Here is a 20,733-nt window from a genome sequence, read left to right on the forward strand (position 1 = left end):
AAGCATATATAAAATCAGGAAAATATTGATAGTTTCTGAAGACTTTTTTGTTGATGTGGTAGTTTCAAATAATTTCATTGTGTTTAATTTTAACACCACCTCTATCAAAAATCGCCATTCATTGATGGAATTTGCCAAACTTGTAAGTCGAAAAAAGAAACATTATTGGTGAAGCAAAAATATTCAAATACAAATTTAACAGAAATGAGTAACTCCAAAAATCTCAAAATTGTTGAGTTAATAAGAGAGTCTAAAGCAACACAAAAGACAGATAACACAGAGATGCAATTGAAGATTGGTGTTCTTGAAAGATCAGTAAACTCAAAGTGCTTTTCAAAGCTGGTCGAGAAGTCTGCAAAAAAAATTAAAGAATAAAAAAACAGTGAAAATTACATTTGAACAATATTATAAGCTACGCATAATAGTGTAAGTCCAACTATAGCTTTAATTAACATAAATACATAAGTAACTAAGAGCCTACCTTCGACGCATGAGACTAACTGCACTATAGCTTAGGTTTATATATGCTTTAGAAGCAGATGTGCTGCTGAGTTGGAGAACACCTATATATTTAAGATAAATAAATTTGAGAATGCGAAAACAGTTTTCAAAATACGAAACGAAACATCATCATTTCAAATGTCATCAAAATACTGTTTAAAATCAATGTACATTCCTAGTCTGTATTTGTTACCTTTGTGGAAATGAGGCTTCATCGATGATAAAATAACAATAGGATTTGTTTGAAATTCACCAACGCAAATAGGAAGAAGCGTATGAACTATCTTGCCAGAGCAAACCACCCTTGTCATATTACTGATAAAGGAGGCAGAGGCATTTCAATTATGAACTATGGTGAAATAACTAATAACAATATATGAATATCTATAAGTCTAAGTGAGAAATGATAGTTGTTACCGTCCATCGTAAAGATTGAAACGAACATGTGTCCTTGGTGTGGCAGTAGAATCCTCAAGTTTAACATCACATATGTCAAGCATTACACCAACAATGTCTGCAGGGTATACAAACAGATGAGTTGATGCTGAGAAATAATTTAATTTGTTCTGGTTATAATCTGTATATAGTTATGGAGTTTGAAGAATAACCTAAAGCATACAAAGGCAACTGATCCGGTGCAAGGTTTCTGATTATAGAGTATACATCCCCTAATTCAGTAATCTCAAACTTATGTCTTGAAATTAGGCCAAGCTCCAGTGGAACAGGAGTAACCGAACTTATTTCAGTTAAGATAATGCACATGTCAAATGTCACTGGACGAAGATATTCTATGGATCTCCTCGTAACAAAATTCTCAATGATATACATATTCCTTCAAAAATAGAAGAGGCAATAGAAGCACATGCCTCTGCTATGACAAAAGCATGAATGTGATAATCCTATGACAACAAAACAGTATTGTAAGACAACTTTTAAACATGACCGAAACATAGAAAATAGCAGATGCTTCCTGTTATACGTATTACCTCGATGTCAAGGAGTATCATGTTCATTCCAATTAACTCATGATTGGTGTCAAATGAGTTCCACGTTCGCGTAACGCGTATCTTAATTTTCCATTCTGTCTTGGATAGTTCCAGTGATCTTAGACTATTAAACATTTTCCTGTAGAAGAGAATGAAAAGTGTTATGCTGACATATAACAGAGATTTTTAATGTTTGCTTATTGAATGTTGTCAACAGAACAGTATACTGCATTTTTTACATACTAAATAATATAGCCATTCGTGAAGAGAGGATGAGCATGGAGAGAAAAACTGACAAAACAAAGGGGACGAACCTGATGTTTGATTAAGCACAGATGATTGAAGAGAGGTACTCCTGATGAAACATAAGCGTGTTATTATACATATGTGTTTATATGTATCCAAAACCACAAAAGGATAAGCACGATTAGGTAGCTCCACTAAATCAGGGATTTCGTGCAAATCATATAAATTTCCATACTGCTAGAATCACTCTATAGATATGTCCTTGATGGTTTCCTTTAGAGACAAAAATTGTTTAAAAATTATAAAGTCACCAATTTTATATCAGCACTGTTAAATTAACAAAATCTGCAACCTCTGCAACTTGTCCAGACTGATTTCTATAGGCTGAAAAACTGTGTCAAATCTGGAAAATATTAGTTTTAAACGTCGCATATGTATGATTTTATACATTTTCTCATTTATATTTTTAAGCATGGTACAAACATAATTAGGAGGTGGAAATGTATTATGCAGTGATTGTAATGCGGGAGGAATTTGGAAAATGCGATACTTCACGTAATATGAATTCTAAAATTTAAAATTACAAACCAATGATACTCGAAACGTGTGTAGATTATCAATGCTTTATTCTGACAAAAATTATGAAACAGAATTAATCTGTCTGGTTTGGTATTATCTACATTACAAAATAAGGTAATCAGCGTGTAATGCATGAAATCATGCATAAACTTCATCTATTTTATTTAAAAAATATGGATCCATAGTGAATGCAATATGGCTCATGTAATGATGAAAACATAAGGTGTTGCACAACTGGAGTTGGAAGCAGGAGAAAGGTATGGTGAATGCAAAATCCTATCTGTTGTTTTTGACTGGAAAAAAGTGGAGAACACTGATGGAGGACATGTTGTACCATTATTTTAATGTTCACAACATAATACTTTTATCTAATGAAAAAAAGCATAAGACAACCAACTACCCGGCATATGTAACTTTCAAAAGGACAGATAATATATGAATAAAAACAATAATGATGTTAAATAAAACAAACTCAAACGGAATGATAAACATGTTCTAGTGCTTCAAACTAATGAGGCATGACAAACTGAAATCAACTGATCAACATAAATGGAAATTTATTAAAAGACAGAAACATCAACAACAGTGGATTCTTCAGGAGTAGAACGCTTCTCCAATCGTCAAGGTGAAATCTCCTGCTGCAATTCGATAACATTGAATCAGGATTGAATGTTTGAACTAAATTACAATGTAGAGAAAAGGGAGAAAAATACATACCACTTTCATTTTCTTGGTCACGGACTGAGACGTTCCAGGTGTCTGGAATAGTTCAATTTCGGCTATGGCCTGGAATGAGCAGAACAAAGGAGGATTAATGAAAACTTGTGCAGTAACTATAACGAATTAAAAAATAAAGCTAAAGGGTATTTGTTTGAATACAGATGCAGCATCCGTGGAAAAAGAGCTGCTGGCTTGTTGTGGCGGTGATGCCTCAGCAATGGCATTTTCATACATGGCAGATTCACAAATATCAACAGCATTAAATAGGTTACTGTCTCCTGACACGTTACCATTCGACAACTGTATCAGAATAACAACCTCCTTCCCTATAAGAGTTTTAAACAGAGTTGATGCAACACTGACAGAGGAATCCTGCGATTGGTGGTGATATGTCAAAAAATGGAACAACTATATTAAAATTTATGGTGTAAAACAATGAAAATTAAAGTAATACCTTTTTGCTGTCTTTGAGAATATTTGCAACGGTGGTACATGCCTAATGTTTGACAACGCGGTCAGATAGGATCACATTTGTGGCTAATGTGTTATCATCGGCTAGTATAATAATGCGAAACCTGAAAATTAATGACATATTGTTGTTGACATGTATTCATATGGCAAAATTTGACGAACAATGATTAGATACCTCTTCTCACAATACCCAAAGCTACGGTTACATTCAGTACATTTGAATTTTTTTTCTACTTTTTCAGCTTCAGCATGACATGATATACAACTATTAAACCACCAGTTATCCTCCTCCTCAACCTTGCTGATTAGGATCTTGATCATCAACAAACTCTGTAATGGTAAGTATTGTTAAAGATAAATTTAATATTAAAAAAATGAAATGCATGGTTATAATATATCTGGCGTATTATGAAATGAAAGTTACTTTCTACTTAAATCTTAAACATCCATACATTGCTCTCATAAGAACTTGGATTCTCAATTAACTCCTTGAATGATGCCTTGAAAATCATAGGAGCTGGATCAGTCTCAGGGATGGCTTCGTGACTACCTTCAGCTGGCTTGTATCCTTCCTCAAGCAACCTAATTAGGTAGTAAGCATTAAAAGAAACAACAAAAAAAAAATCAACTTACTTTACCATGGCAATATAGCTAGTGATGTAATTTAACAGTTTAGCAACCTTGAACAACAATAGTACAATTGGATTATACCTATCACGATACTCATCAACAGCATCAATGTTTAAGTTAAAGTAGATCCTTGTAGATGGCAAGGCACCAATCTGATTTTCCTCTGATGAATTATAATATGTTAAAGATGAAATGAATACGGCCTATCTTATAATAAATCACATTGTGAAATACATAAAATACATACTCCTGAAAGTTGACAATTTTGCGCTAGTGAATATACATATGACTGGCTTCTGTAGATCATCAACAAAGCTTTTACTAACCGAGCTAGCAAACTCACCCCAGAGAGTGACCTTGAAATTCAATCTGACATTGCAGAATGATATAAATAATTTATTTATATAAATCATGGATTAAAAAAGTTTCAATAAAGATACTAAAACATGTCGTAATAGAAACACAAAGGCAGACCTGCCATCAGTAAAAGTAAAGCCTGCTTCATCTCTGTCACCATATCTGGTCGAGACTCGTCTAACTCTCTTAAACTGCTCAACTGCGCCAATAACATCTGAAAGAAACAGAGTATTAATAGTTACCACAGTTTACCAACAATATTCAATGCACTTCTGAGAAATATAGCAGACAATATACCATAAGCAAATTCGGCGTTCTGATTCTCTGCAAGGCTCACGCACTCTACAACCAAATCTCCCATGTCCATAAACTCAAACTTGTACATTGGTATCATGGCATCATCTTCAACTTCTTCAATGACAGAACTATTGAGGAGTCGTATGTAAAACTTTGTGGAAACAGGCCTGAGTTTACCAATTGTATCTCTGACCTGAAAGTTTTCGACAGAGTAAACCTTCCCTTCAACAACCTCTTTCCCAATAGCTTTCCAGTTATCAGGATACACGTAAGCATGCACATGAGAATTCTGTAGAAATAAAATGATAGATGATGATGACTTAAGACAAATCGAGATAAACGAGGTTGTATAATCAATTAAAATAAACCTACATCGTCGTCAAGCAGAATCATATTGTATCCTTTGACTGTAGAAGTTTCAGGGGAAAAGGTTGGCCAGAATCGAGTAACTCTTGCTTTGATTCTCCAGTTGTTTCGTGACTTCTCAAGGTTTTGAATACGATCATACATCTTTCCCTGCATTATGAGAAACAAATAATATGCTGACTTATACTATCTTGTTAATGAACACCTGGTAGAGAACAGACTATTATCTTTGAAAGGAACAAAGAAGAACAGTGCACGACCTTTTCGTTATTAATAGAGAAGCAGGAAACGTGATGGTATAGTTATCGCACAAAAGTAGGAGTGATTGGAAAGTGAAAGTTGTAATCAGCACTGGACAACACCAATGTGTGTAACTTGTTATGAAACAGACACACAAAATTACCTCCTTCAGAATATGTGTTGTTGTCAATACTTGAGACCTGGGGTATGTTCGTATCAATTGTACCAAGAGGAGTTGATGCTAATTGAAAACAACAACATTATAAATCAAATATACAACATATGCAAATAAAGAAACTGAGCCTATACGGCATGAAATATTCTTCAAAAAAATCTCACAAGTTCTATATTGACTATTTTGTGATTTCATACTACTGAGTCTATTCTCCAAAAACTCATTAAGTGCCGCACCACCAGCACGTCTCTTTGCACCTGTAATTATGCAAGCATCAGAGTCCTACAATGAAATCTGTAAATCAATAAACACTTACCTCCTGAACGACCATCTGCAGTTCCATCAATAACGGGTTCTTCACCTGCAAATAATCACATACACATGAAAGTGCTTTTCAGAACTCGATTAGATACATGTACGCTATCTAATCGCACATAACAGATTATTATATACAGGGTTGGTAAAGCATAGAAAAAGTAACCTGTTGAATCAGAATCTCCAGTTTTTCCTACATTCCGCTTCATTGCTGCAAATTACAACATCATGTAACCGAAACACCATAAACTATAATAGTAATTTGTCAGGCACCATACCTTACAGTTCCAAACACGACGATTCCGCCGCTTGCAAATAAAAATTGTAGAGATCACAACCTGCGAACGTTGAGAGAACCATAACCATGACAACAGGAGAGATTGTTCACAATTTATAGGACTCATAAAAAAAGAACGGAATCGTACATGGAAAAAACAAACGTATAACTGAACACACCGCACAACTGACACAGCAATAAGTCTTTCCATAACTTTTATCATTGTTGATTCATCGGTTGTTGTGAAGGCTAGAAGTGAACATATCCACAACTGGATTTAGGGTTATGGCGCAGCAGTGACAAAGATCATAATGCTGGTTATGAACCAAGATGCACAGATAAGGAATGAAAGAGCAAATGAAGGCACTGATGTAGGGTGAATTTTAAATTTGAAGTTATAACTGAATGCTGAAGGAGGTTTGCAAAGTGGGTAAAAAACATGGGTATTATGAAAATGGGTCAAAAAATATGGGTAAAATGAAGTGCTTCACTAGTAAGTATTAAGAATATATTGATATTGATATACATAATATAAGTCTAAACCAATTACAAATTGAATAACATTACACATACCTATTATAAATCTAAAATAATTACAAATTATTAGTATAAATTTTAATTCATTCCGTGCTCTTCAGAAGATTGCAATAAAGATGAATAAGGTGGTAGTAACACTGACTTGACAAACAGAAACTCGAAAAGAATGAAGCCATTGTCCATATTGCAACATATAATAAATGAATCGAAACACAAAACATCTATCGTAATAAATTTAATATCAAATAAATATAAGGAGTCAACAGGGTTCTTGTGTGGATATGAGAACATAAAATAAAAAATAGGCTAAAAAAACTCTATTATTATTTTGTTATTTCATTATTTATTGCGAATTTTATCTATAAAACATATTTAAGTTATTTAACTTAAAAAAAATTTCGTCTTCAATATTAGTTTGTCATACAAACAACTCTCACTCTTAGATGTGCAAGAACTCCAACAAACCAACATTACACATACCTATTATAAGTCTAAAACAATTACAAATTAAATAACATTACACATATCTATTATAAATCTAAAATAATTACAAATTATTAATATAAATTTAATTCATTCCGTGCTCTTGAGAAGATTGCGATAAAGATGAATAAGGTGGTGGTAGCACTGACTTGACAAACAGAAACTCGAAGAGAATGAAGCTGTTGTACATATTGCAACATATAATAAAAGAATCGAGACAAAAGACAACCGTCAAAAAATTTGATATCAAATTAGTTTTGGAAAGTTAATTAACTTTTTCAAACTACATATTAGTTTGTCAAACAACTACAACACCACTGTTATATCTAAAAAAAACTCCAGATATAATTATACATTACGTTTGCCTATTAGATTGAATATAACAATTACGACTCAAAAATTTGAATTTTATTCGATATTAAAGACGCTATAAACGAAGTTATATGTGTTGATTTTTAATATTATTTTACCAATTTAAAAATCATCACAAAATATAATGATTTTCTTAAATTAAAACATATTATTAGAGGTAAGTTGCATAAAATTCACATTTAAGCTGTAGTAAGTACGGGTCATAATCTTTTAGTGTAGTCGTAAATAATATTTTTAATTGTTCAAATATATATTAATTTATCATCTTTAAGTAATTTTAAATATAATTATCAATTAATCATTAAAATCTTTCAACTCTAACAATCATTAAGATCATTATTCTCTTTATGAGTTATACTTTTGAACATATATAGTGTTTAGTGATTTATAAAATAATTGTATTATTTTTTGATTGCAGCGATTATATCGTAGAATATAATCTGTAGATTGTCGGATGTTTGCAAATATTGTATTCTAAACAAATTAAAATTAAAATGAATATATTATTTTTAAATAATTTTGAACTCCAATATTCCTTATTTTGTGAACTCAATGGAACGGAGACCCATATTGTTATGAAATAAATTTTAAAATAAGATCAAATTTTAATATATAAAAAGTCGTATATCTAAATAACAATAATTTAAATATTATTTAAAGATAATAATCTAAATAAATATAATAAAAATATAATAATGTATTTAAAAAAACATTATCCTTCTGATAATTAATAAATTTTAAAAATTTATTTAAACGGGTCATCAATTAGTATTGATAAAAGAGAAACTCAAGACACAATTTGTGATCACTTTTATATTGATAAAAGAGGAACTCAAGACACAATACCCTTTGTGAATCTTTGATAAACTTTACATAACTTAGAAATCTTCATTTAACGGTTGAGAGTGAAAGCATAATACATCGAAAGATGTTCTAAATCCATCATGGTAACTAAGATGTATTACACGCTACATCTCTTTTTAATAGAAAAATGCTTGATGTACATGGTGTGAACCAATTTAAACCTTTTTGTGTCGTATATAATGTAGTGAAAGTAAGGGTATCGTTCAACGCCAAGGATCAAGGGCTCACTTAACTTATATTTTGTTAAAAAATAATAATTGGGGTTTTTAATAAACTAATGATTAACTAAGAATTAAACTAAGCAAATTTACGTGTACACAAGTAGAGAAACATGTTGGACAGCATGAATATCCACCACTAAACCCAGGAAACAACTCTAAATCTCGTTGGTATGTTCTGAAAGATACTTATAGAGAGCTTGCCATGACCACATAGAAACAAGTTCTGCTATTCTTATAACCCCATGACCGCATAGAAAAGTTAAAACGAATTACACACTAATACAATTAATCCCATGACCGCATCGAAAGATTAATTGACTTTGCCAAGATATCAATCACATAACATATTGGGATGACCGCATACCCTAGTTAATTCAAATATCTTCACAAGCATTGACGCGTATATAAGCACAATCAAAACATACTTTCAAGAATCAAAATTGCATGAATTTCATAAGGTTTAGGGCTTCAAAACAGCCCTCCAACAATAGAGGTTTAGCCAATCATAATCATAGTAAAACACGTAAGAATCATAAAAGGAATAGAAATCGATACTGAGTGCCGATCCTTTCTCTTCTTCTCCGTGGCTCTCCTCAATAGCACGTATGTAAAACTCTCCTTAATTATACCTAATACAAAAGTGATTTTTTTCTAAAAGGAATATACAAGAAAATTCCGAAACTAAATAGGTTTCCCAAAGGTCAAAATTCGTAGTTGACTTTCTCTCCTGTTCCTGGGCTGTTTCAGCAGGCTTTTGACATCTGGACCCATCTTAAATGATAGAAAATTAAATTATCTTCGTGTGGGCTATTTACTCGCCCAAATCCGACTTCTAGAACTCCAGATATGGCCCAAACAATATTCCTTATGCGGGTAGCCCGAGAGTTACGAATTTTCATCTAATTTGCTCCAAATCCTTTCCAATTTAGAATTCCTTGCTCCCTACAATAAAATATTAAAATCTAATTAATATATATCCAATTAAATGCAAAATATAGCTAACATGAGAATAATTATCATCTAAAATATATATAAATATATACTCTATCAAATATCCCCACACTTAGCATATTGCACGTCCTCGGGCAAACAAAGAATAAAAATATTATTAACTAACTACTAACATCACTTTCGTGGATGACACGATTGCATTGAGCGTACGCAACAAGCCGTTAAACCTCTAGGCAGCCCTAGTGGGACGAGGGTTGTCTCGTGGGGTTTATAGAAGATATACCCAAAAAATCAAATATTTTTAATCACCAAGTCTCAAGCAAAGAAATCATTATAGTACTCCACATATGCAAACCTCACTTACATAACAATCTGAACATGTGTGAAAGTACAAGTACTATCACTTATGTACCATTTATACACAACAATCCAAGTATGCACACAGTGTCTAGATAGACAAAAATATCATGAAATAGACATCAAAGTCGCATCCAATAAGTAAGCATGCTAGGGGTATAAAATCTCACATTACTCTCAATTCACACAAGTGTTTGGGTGTAAGTGTTTCACTCAAATTCAATCAATATAGACATGCACTACCATAAACTTGGTTGTCCACCAAATCTCCACTACTTTGTATATATGCACGCATAAATCAAAAGGACTTTGTTAAGGGTTGTAACGAGGCTTAGGCAGAGGCAGGATATCAAAGAAAAAGGCTAACAAGTGGCTAACTCGATAACTAATAGAGCACAATGTTCACTTCTAATTAAGCACTCAACATGAAATTTGTATCATGTAAAAGGTGATCAGTCTTTCACAAGCATTAAAGCCCAAGCACATAATTATGTACTTCCCTCTTTTCATATTGTAACACTAATGAACACATTCTCCACTTGATATTTCTATTTTTTTTTCCAAAGCCAAGTTATTCTCCAGTAACCAAGGGCAGTGAAAAGTCACCAAGAAAAATAAGAGGAATTAAGTTGATCCCCTTAATTTCTAGTACAATTGTGCTTAATACCAGCACGTGCACATGGATCGTCCTTTTCATATGCCATTGCAATTGCCACCCATTGATCTCAAAGGAGTACTCGATACTTTGTTTTTTTTCTTTTTCTTTTTTTTTTCTTGATTCCCACTAACTTTCACCTTTTAACAAAGAAATCCCCACACTTGAATGTTAACCACTACTCCAATGAATCAAAAAATGCTCTACTAGTCATCAAGACAAGAATAAACAAGTAGGCTCAAAATTCATAGATTGGTGATAAACAAAAAAAATGGATACAAGCTTCAAGGGGGTTCACTAAGGATATAAATATTTGGGTACTGTTTGGATAAATGAGGTTAATCCTAGTGCCTTTATCATTTTCATGCATACACATAACATTTCATCTCAATAAGATTTAAACCATGTTCTAGAGCAACAAGTCAAATGATGAACACCACTCACAAAAGAATTATATTGATATAAAATGTATCAATCATATATTAGGCTCAAAATCTCACAAGGTGAAAGCATGCTTTACTCATAGAAATTGACTAAAATGCATCTCAAGTTTTACAATTTTCGCAAGCACACACAAGGAATTATCATGCATTGAATGATTTTTATCATGAATATGATGCTCAGAATTAATCATGCAAATTAGTCTACAATATGTGTATAAATACTCACTAAACATGCTTTGAGACAAGATAATATATACAAAATTTTTAAAATTTTCAATTTTTTTTGGATTTTTAAAATATATTTAAAATAATAATATAATTATTCGTGAGAACACATCCCTACACTTGGATGGTTCATTGTCCTCAATGAATAATATAAAAACCTAATTAATATAATATAATATACATATTAATTAATAATATTGTGACGACCCCAAATCTGCTTCTCGCAGATCTGGCTCATCACTAGCATTTGACATCAAAACAACACTTGCATAGATATTAATATTATACAATATCCGACTCTCGCCCCACAAGTCCAGGGTCGATCGTCTAATTTACATCCAAACTACTAATATGATCACATATAAACAGGGTTGAAACCAAAAGAGAACCACTACAGCTCGAGTTCCTACTATTCTTCGTTGTCTGACAGCTTCAGCTGGAGTGATGCGCCTTTCCCTTATCCGGGCTCGCACCCGCTTCCGAGCGGTTAACTTGATTCGTGCCATACTCGCTTTTTACTGCTAGTTAATAAAACATAGATGCAAGAATGAGCACTTACATGCTCAGCAAGCTCACATAGTAGCAATAAACAATTTATGCATTTAAGGCACAGAAATAGGTAAAATCAACAAAGCATCAAATACCAGATGAAGTTTAAATCAAAGAATTGCTGGTCTTCCAACCTCTCGATACCACTACATGGTCCGATCAAATACCATTTCGTGAATATCGTTCTCCTGTGTAGTCCTAGTGGTCTGATCGTCACCACTATAGACACACCAACACTCTTTTTGCTAGCATCAGGGTTTAACACTGGAACCCTACTATCTGCCTTACCAGATAGTAGATTCTCATCTCTACCACGAATTAAATAAATTCGTGTTGACCAGCCGAACAAGAGTTCTCCGAGTAGAAAGAACATTCTTCGAACAAACTCTTCCGATTTATTAAGCAATCATTGTAAATCAGAAGATGTGAACAATACATCTTCTATCAGAAACGAATTTTTTTACTAATCTATCATTCACTATTTACTAGAAGATGTGAACAATACATCTTCTATATGAAATAAATCTTTAACCATTCCCGAACGAAAGGAAAGGTAAATATTTAATCAAATCTCAGGTGTTCATTTCAAATGATTTAATAACTTATGATGGAACGAAGGACGTAGTCAAGATATTTAAAACATTATTTATTCAAACAATTAAAATAATTAAAACAATTTAAATAAAGATAGAGATAGTGAACTTGCCTTAGGTCCTTAGCTTGATATATAATAGGCTCCCAGTTCCAATTATAAATATTCTATATCACACATATAAAATAATAATAAGTTTAGTAACCCCTTTATCAAAGAATGCTTTTAAAGAATTGTAATAAACATATAACTGGCCAGCCCTCGGTTTAAATTAATGCCTAAATTCTTTTAATCAACTGCTCAATCCTTATAGTTACCACATCGTAATTCTTAATAAGAAACTTTCACATGTCAATTAATGTCACAAATATTTAATTAATTAATAAAAGATCATTTCTTATAATTAATCTAGCTATTCATTATGCTTAGCTAACCAAAATCACTATCATTATTTAATTATCTTACAACTCCATCTTTCCCTGAATTATTCGATTATTTAAATTAAATCAAATTTCCAACAACCTTGCGCTATCACTACACCCAAACTTCCAGATTTTCTCTTTTTCTTTTGATAGAATTACTATGGTATCTTCTCAATTACACTCCTTAATTAACCAACTATAAAGTTAAAAAAAATAAATCTTTAAGACCAAATCTTTTACTTTATTACAAATCTCACGCATATTCATATACCAAGTTTATTCTAATTTAATTAGTCAAGCTCAAATCCCCAATTCAATTTAAAAACTCTAACCCTAATTATTGTAGATTTGGGTGAAACAGAGAACTCCATATAAATAGAACTGATATTATATCTTTATTATTAGCCAGTCAGGTTTATAAGCTTTCAGGGTAGAGACAAAAGTTGAAGGGTCCACAAGAATCATACAAACAATATTAATTTACTCAATTCTTATTTGGTAAAATAAGAAGAGTAATACCTTTGTAGTTAGATTCTGTTTCTCCTTGCAGTGCTACCTTACTTCTGCTAACCAGTGTTTTTCTTTTGTAAAATTGATCTGATTACTATTCCTCCCTTTATATAATAACTCTTAACCATGATTAAGCTAACCTAACCTTAATTAAAATTTTACTTGGTGGCTACTCAACTAAATCAGGGGGTATAAAAATTCTGTGTACCACAATACTACTGGTTTCCTTCCGATGGTTTTGTACTAATACTTTTATTATATTATTATTACTAGCAATTTAACAACTCGCAATTATGCTACCTATTTCGTTTATTACACGAATATTTCAGTCCCGAATTTTCTTACAATATTTTATATAAATAATAAAAATATAACCGAGACTATAAATCACTAAAATAATTAATTAAATAATTATTCTAATTCTTTTCTAAATATATCGAAATTTATTAACCATATATAACGAAATATATATTTTGACCAACCCATACTATTTGTAATATCCGAGTCGTAACATAAAATTTTATGACTACTAAATATTCATGTAACAAATATTCTAGTTTGATGGTACGCATCTAAATTTGGTTCGCTAGCCAGCACTGAATTATAATCTAAATTTGTACTATCCTTAATTATTTTGCGTACCAATATATTCACAATTTATTTAAATACTAATTTTAACCATATAAAATTTAGAAATCTGTTTATTCACGTACTTGAAAATTTGCGGTTGTTACATCCTTCCCTCCTTTAAAGGATTCCGACCTCGGAATCAGATTTGATGCTGAAATAATTCTGGATACTTTTCTTTCATCATTTCTTCCAATTCCCATGTGGCCTCTTCCACAGTTTGGTTTCGCCAGATTACTTTAACCAATTTTACTTTCTTATTTCTCAATTCTTGATATTTCGAATCTACAATTTCCACTGGCTTTTCTTCGTATGTTAAGTCTGACTAAAGGTTTATTGGCTCATAGCTCAGAATATGTCGCTCCTCGGTCTTGTAAGCTTTCAAAAGAGATATGTGAAATACATCATGAATATGTTGTAGGTCTGGAGGTAAAGCTAGCTGGTAAGACACAACTCCAACTTTTCTTAGAATCTCAAATGGTCCGATATATCTTGGATTCAATTTGCTTCTCTTTCCAAATCTGACTATTCCTTTCCAGGGTGATATTTTCAAGAGTACTTTTTCTCCAACTTCAAATGTCTTTTCTTTTCTTCCTAAATCTGCATACTTCTTTTGTCGGTCTTGAGCTGCAACTAATCTTTTACGTATTTTCTCGATGGACTGGGTGGTTTGTTGGACTAATTCGGGTCCTAATATCTTTTTCTCTCCAACTTCATCCCAGACAAGAGGCGATCTACATTTTCTACCATATAACGCTTCATAAGGGGACATTCCTATGCTAGAATGATAGCTATTGTTGTAAGCAAACTCCACTAAAGGTAAGTGATCATCCCAGCTTCCTTTAAAATCTAAAGAACAAGCTCTTAACATATCTTCTATGGTTTGTATTGTTCTTTCACTTTGCCCATCCGTTTGTGGGTAATATGCAGTACTCAAATTAAGTTTAGTCCCAAAACACTCTTGAAAAGCTTGCCAGAATCTTGAAGTAAATCTTGCATCTCTGTCTGAAACAATTGACACTGGCACTCCATGTCTAGTCGCCACCTCATTCACGTATAACTTTACTAATCTTTCCATTGTGTACTTTTCACTAATAGGAAGGAAATGTGCAGATTTCGTCAGCCTATCTACAATTACCCAAATAGCATCATGATTAGCTCGAGTCTTTGGTAATCCGACTATAAAATCCATAGTGATGTGTTCCCATTTCCATTCTGGGATCTCTAACGGCTATAATAATCCACTAGGTCTCTGGTGCTCTGCTTTCACTTTTTGACAAGTCAGACATTTACTTACCCAATCAGCAATTTCTCTTTTCATGTTAGGCCACCAATAATTCTTCTTTAAATCCTGGTACATCTTGGTGCTTCCTGGGTGAATAGAATACCTTGATTCATGTGCTTCGCTTAGAATATCTCTTTTAAGATCTGTCATGTTAGGAATCCAAATCCTATTTGAAAATCTCCTAATTCCTTTATCATCCTTTACACTTAAATACTCATCTCATGACAACTCAGGACGCTTTTTCTCAATCATAAATTCTTGACTCTTTTTGATTCTTTCTAACAAATCTGGTTGTATTATCATCTCAAATATCTTCCCATCTCTAGGGTCTGAACCCTTAACCTCTAAATTTAATTTTTCCAGCTCTCTAATCAATTCTTTTGGTAATGACATCACATTGATTCTTTCTTTTCTACTTAAAGCATCAGCAACTACGTTGGCTTTTCCTGAATGATAGTTAATTGTACAATCATAATCTTTGATCAACTCTAGCCATCTTCTTTGTCTCATATTCAGTTCCTTCTGAGTAAACAAATACTTCAAACTCTTATGATCAGTGTATATCTCACACTTCTCACCATAAAGATAATGTCGCCAGATCTTTAGGGCAAAAACTATAGCAGCTAGTTCTAAATCATGGGTAGGATATCTCAATTCGTATTCCTTAAGTTGCCTAGACGCGTACGCTATTACCTTTCCATGCTGCATCAAAACACATCCTAAACCTTTATGAGACGCATCGCTGAAAATCACAAAATTCCCAGTTTCATCTGGTAAAGTTAGTACTGGAGCCATCGTGAGTCTTTTCTTCAGTTCTTGAAAACTTTCTTCACACTTAGGAGTCCACTCAAACTTTTCTTCTTTTCTGGTTAACTTAGTCAAAGGGTTTGCAATCTTAGAGAAATCCTTTACAAATCTCCTATAATATCCAGCTAATCCAAGAAAACTTCTTACTTCTGTAGGGGTTCTAGGCCTTTCCCACTTTGATACTGCCTCCACTTTTGTGGTCTACCGAGATTCCTTCTCTAGAAACTATATGACCTAAAAACTGTACTTGTTCCATCCAAAACTCACATTTTGAAAATTTTGCATACAACTTTTCTTTCCTTAGGGTCTCTAAAGTTATCCTAAGATGTTCCTCATGCTCTTCTCTAGTCTTAGAATATATTAAAATATCATCAATGAAAACGATAACAAACTTATCCAGATATTTCTTGAATACTCTATTCATAAGATCCATAAAGGATGAAGGCGCATTGGTTAATCCAAATGGCATCACTAAAAACTCATAATGTCCGTATCGGGTCCTAAAAGTTGTCTTAAGTACATCTTCAGGTTTAACTTTTAATTGATGATATCCAGATCTCAAATCTATCTTTGAAAAGTAGGATGCTTCCTTCAATTGATCAAACAGATCATCAATTCTAGGTAAAGGATATTTATTCTTAATGGTCATCTTGTTTATCTCTCGATAATCTATACATAATCTCATAGTGCCATCTTTCTTTTTAACAAATAATACCGGGGCTCCCCATGGAGACACACTTGGTCGAATTACTCTTTTATCTAGTAAATCCTGTATCTGCATAGCTAATTCTTTCATTTCTGCAGGTGCCATTCTATAAGGTGCTTTAGATATAGGTGCTGTACCAGGTACAAGATCAATTGTGAATTCTATTTGCCTATCAGGTGGTAATCCGGGTAATTCCTCAGGGAAGACATCTTTATATTCCTTAACGACGGAAATTTCTTCAATTTTAGGACTTGGCTTTTCTATATTTACTACATGAGCTAGATATGCCTGACATCCTTGTCGTAGTAATCTTTTCGCTTGCATTACTGTCAAAAACTTCTTAACTTGCTTTTGCCCTCTCATTATTATCCTTTTTCCATCATTTCCTTTCAAACTTACTCTTTTCTTTTTACAATTTATCTGCGCATCATACTTAGTCAACCAATCCATCCCAAGAATTACTTCAAACTCTCCAAGTTTTATGGGGATAAGATCTATTGCAAAGTTTTGTTTCTTAATATCTTTTTCACAATTTGGACAGATTTTATCTACGGTGATTACTTCTTGATTAGCTATTTCTATACCCATCGTTTCTTCTAAAGGTATTGGCTCCAATCCCAACTTATGCATGAACTAAACAGATATAAAAGATCTACTTGCTCCAGAATCAATTAACACACAGGCATTCAAAGAGTTTACAGAAAGTGTACCCGATATGACGTTGTTATCAACCATGGCTTCATTCAGAGTCATATTGAAAGTCCGTGCAGTAGGCTTAGTGGTCTTGCCCTCAAGTGGTGTATTAATCTTTGGTGTAGAACTTTCCTTCTGGGATTGTGGACAATCCCTTGCCATATGCCCTTTCTTTCCACAACTGAAACATATGACCGCCTTCTCCTTGCAGCTTGATGCGTAGTGACCTTTCTTTCCACAACTATAGCAGGTTTTAGATTCTTGATGGCATGGGGGTGGGTGTTTCTTTCCACAAGTTTTACACTCGGGGAATGGGGTTCTTCCTTGTAGCACATTTGCAGTTTGTGAAGACCTAGGCTTCTGACTATTCTCTACTGGTGATATCTCCTTTTTCACAAAAGGTTTCTTATTATTGAAGTTCCAAGGTTTCTTTTCAAACTTTGGGTGAGTGTGTAGGGCTTTTCTCTTCTTTTCATTTCTTTCCTTGGCAGTCAATTCTCCACTTGTTTCAACAATACACGCTTTGTGTACTAAGGTTGCATAACTTGTAATTTCGAAAACAGCAACTCTGCTTTGAATCCAAGGCTTCAAACCTTGCTGGAAACGTCTTGCTTTCTTCTCATCTGTATCGACTTGATACGGCGCAAACCTTGAAAATTCAATGAATTTGGTTTCGTATTCAGCTACAGACATATTACCTTGCTTAAGCTCGAGAAACTTAATCTCCATTTGATTTTCTAAGTGCTTAGGGAAGTATTTTTCTAGGAATAGCTCTGTAAACCTAGCCCATGGTATCACGTTAGATCCTTCTAACTTTTTCTTAGCTTCCCACCAATAATTGGCTTCACCTTTAAGCATGAAAGCAGCGAATATATATAGTTTTCTTATTTTCTTCTACTCCAACTATCTCAAAAGTCTTCTCAATCTCCGTCAGCCATATCTTGGCTTCAACCGGATTTATTGTTCCTTTGAACTCTGGGGGTTGTAGGGCTTTGAAAGACTTGAATGCAATAGAAGGTTTAGAAGTTTGACTTGAAGAACTTGACCCAGGGTTGGCTTGCAAAACTTGTTGAAGAAGATTAACAAGCATTTGAACAGGATTTGTTTGGGGTTGAAATCCAGGTGGAACATCAGGAATTTGTTCATCAACTGGTTCATCATTTTGGTTTGGATTCATCTTGTTTCTAATAAGAAGAAACAAACACAGGTTAATAGATTTCTTCAGAATATAAATGCATGGTTTAGTTGAAAGTAAAACAAGGTACAATTGTCAAATCTCAATATAAGAATAGAAACAAGGTTGTAGACTTTTATTGAAAAACTTAAACCAAAACTGTATGTTTTGAAAATCTTGTAAGAAAAGTTTAATATTTCTGAAAACCTTTTTTTTTTAAAAAAAAAAAACTCTTTTCAAAAAATCAAATATTTTGAAAACTCTTTTTTTTTAGAAAAACTTTCCAGTTGATCATTGACATGTAATACATTTGATAATCATGAAGTAGGTAAACGATAAATGACAAGTAGAGAGTGCAAATAAACAAAATGAAAGTAGCTGAACAAGACAAAATATCATGAAAGTGGTCATAATATCCGAAGTTTTAAGGAGTACAGGTCATGATGGAGCAAAAATACAACAAAAACATGTAATCCCTACTACATCGGATCTAGTCTGGCCAAAAGTATACAAAAGAGTCCTAACTACATCACTACTGCCAGAAATATCTAAGGATCAAGACTATATATATATGAGATACACACAGCTACATGTGTTATCTCCCAAAAGTAAGTCTGTACATATACAACTATCTATCAGTAGAAGATCCCTGAGACTCGTCGTAGAAACTCAAGGTAAGCTCCATCCACCATCCTAGCAACTGTGACTCCATCAACAAACCCCTGGCTAGTAGAAGGTAGTCCTCGAATACTAGTGCGAAGGCTCTGAAATACAGACACGGCAATATCTTGCATAATCTCCGACCCAACCGCTCGTGCCACAAGTCCTGTAACCACCTTCGGAGGATCCTGAGGTCCCTGAATACCCATATCTGGTCCCATAACTGCCCCTCCTGTCTGCACATATGGCTGATACATAGGCTGATAGTCACCATAAGGAGCGACATCATCACCAACAGCTGTGGTGACTGGTAATGGAATAGAACCATCAATCTGAAAAGATGTAGTCATCGGAGCGTAAACAGGAACAGAGATGGGTGGTATAGGAGTAGAAATCACTGGCGGTGGCACTGTGGATATAGGTGGTGGCATAACTGGACCCTCCACAGGAGCTGAAACCATAGTATCAAAGTGATAATGATCCATGACAGTATGTGTCTCATGGGTCGGAGGATAAGGAGTAGGCTCAAACTGACTGAGTAACTCCAAGACAGCGGGCTCTCCCTCAACTGTGGCTGGTACTGATGTAGAAATAGTCACTGGAGCAACTGGGGTGGTAGGGAGTGGCGTAATGGTCACCTCTGGATGCATATCTGTCTCAAAATCTATCATCCCCATAATGTCACCAGTATCATCAGACACGAGATCAATGATCTCTGGAGCCGGTGGCTCGATAATCTGAACTGAAGAGTCCTCACTATCACTAATCATCATGTCCATAGAATCCTCTAAATCACTGTCACTGATCATCATGTCCATAGAAGGATCACTCTCTATGCTGGAATCTAACCCCATCAGTGTAGTATCCAGGGATGAGTCATCGCTAAGTGGTATCTGGGATGATGGATCACTATCTGAATCTGCCTCGTATCCAGACATCTACAAATCACATAAATATCATTACTAAGGGTTGTTATACGATTGCTTGTAATTATAAATATACTCTTATAGGGTTTACTAAACCCCTTGCGTATGTACTCTAACATACGGGATAGGTTCATCAAGGGTACCTATCTTAAACTTTTTTGTCGTACTCGCTCGTTATATTCCTAGGGTTTCCCAAATCCTAAGAATATAACTATAGCTCTGATACCAAACCTGTGACGACCCCAAATCTGCTTCTCGCAGATCTGGCTCATCACTAGCATTTGACATCAAAACAACACTTGCATAGATATTAATATTATACAATATCCGACTCTCGCCCCACAAGTCCAGGGTCGATCGTCTAATTTACATCCAAACTACTAATATGATCACATATAAACAGGGTTGAAACCAAAAGAGAACCACTACAGCTCGAGTTCCTACTATTCTTCGTTGTCTGACAGCTTCAGCTGGAGTGATGCGCCTTTCCCTTATCCGGGCTCGCACCCGCTTC

The 20,733-nt window shown here is 33.9% G+C and overlaps 1 protein-coding gene across 1 annotated transcript; it reads right to left on the minus strand.

Annotated features, from left to right (window-relative positions):
• Positions 1–17,399: 17,399 nt before the first annotated feature.
• LOC108212311 (uncharacterized) lies at positions 17,400–18,188 on the minus strand. Its single transcript, XM_017384040.1, has one exon. It carries the CDS (start codon positions 18,186–18,188, stop codon positions 17,400–17,402), a length of 789 nt encoding a protein of 262 aa, XP_017239529.1.
• Positions 18,189–20,733: the final 2,545 nt, after the last annotated feature.

Source organism: Daucus carota, chromosome 3, assembly GCF_001625215.2.
Source record: "Daucus carota subsp. sativus chromosome 3, DH1 v3.0, whole genome shotgun sequence".
NCBI classification, from domain to species: domain Eukaryota; kingdom Viridiplantae; phylum Streptophyta; class Magnoliopsida; order Apiales; family Apiaceae; genus Daucus; species Daucus carota.

Bases quoted from the DNA above. Each gene is read 5' to 3' on its own strand.
- LOC108212311 (XM_017384040.1), bottom strand. From the start codon at position 18,188: ATGGAGATTAAGTTTCTCGAGCTTAAGCAAGGTAATATGTCTGTAGCT.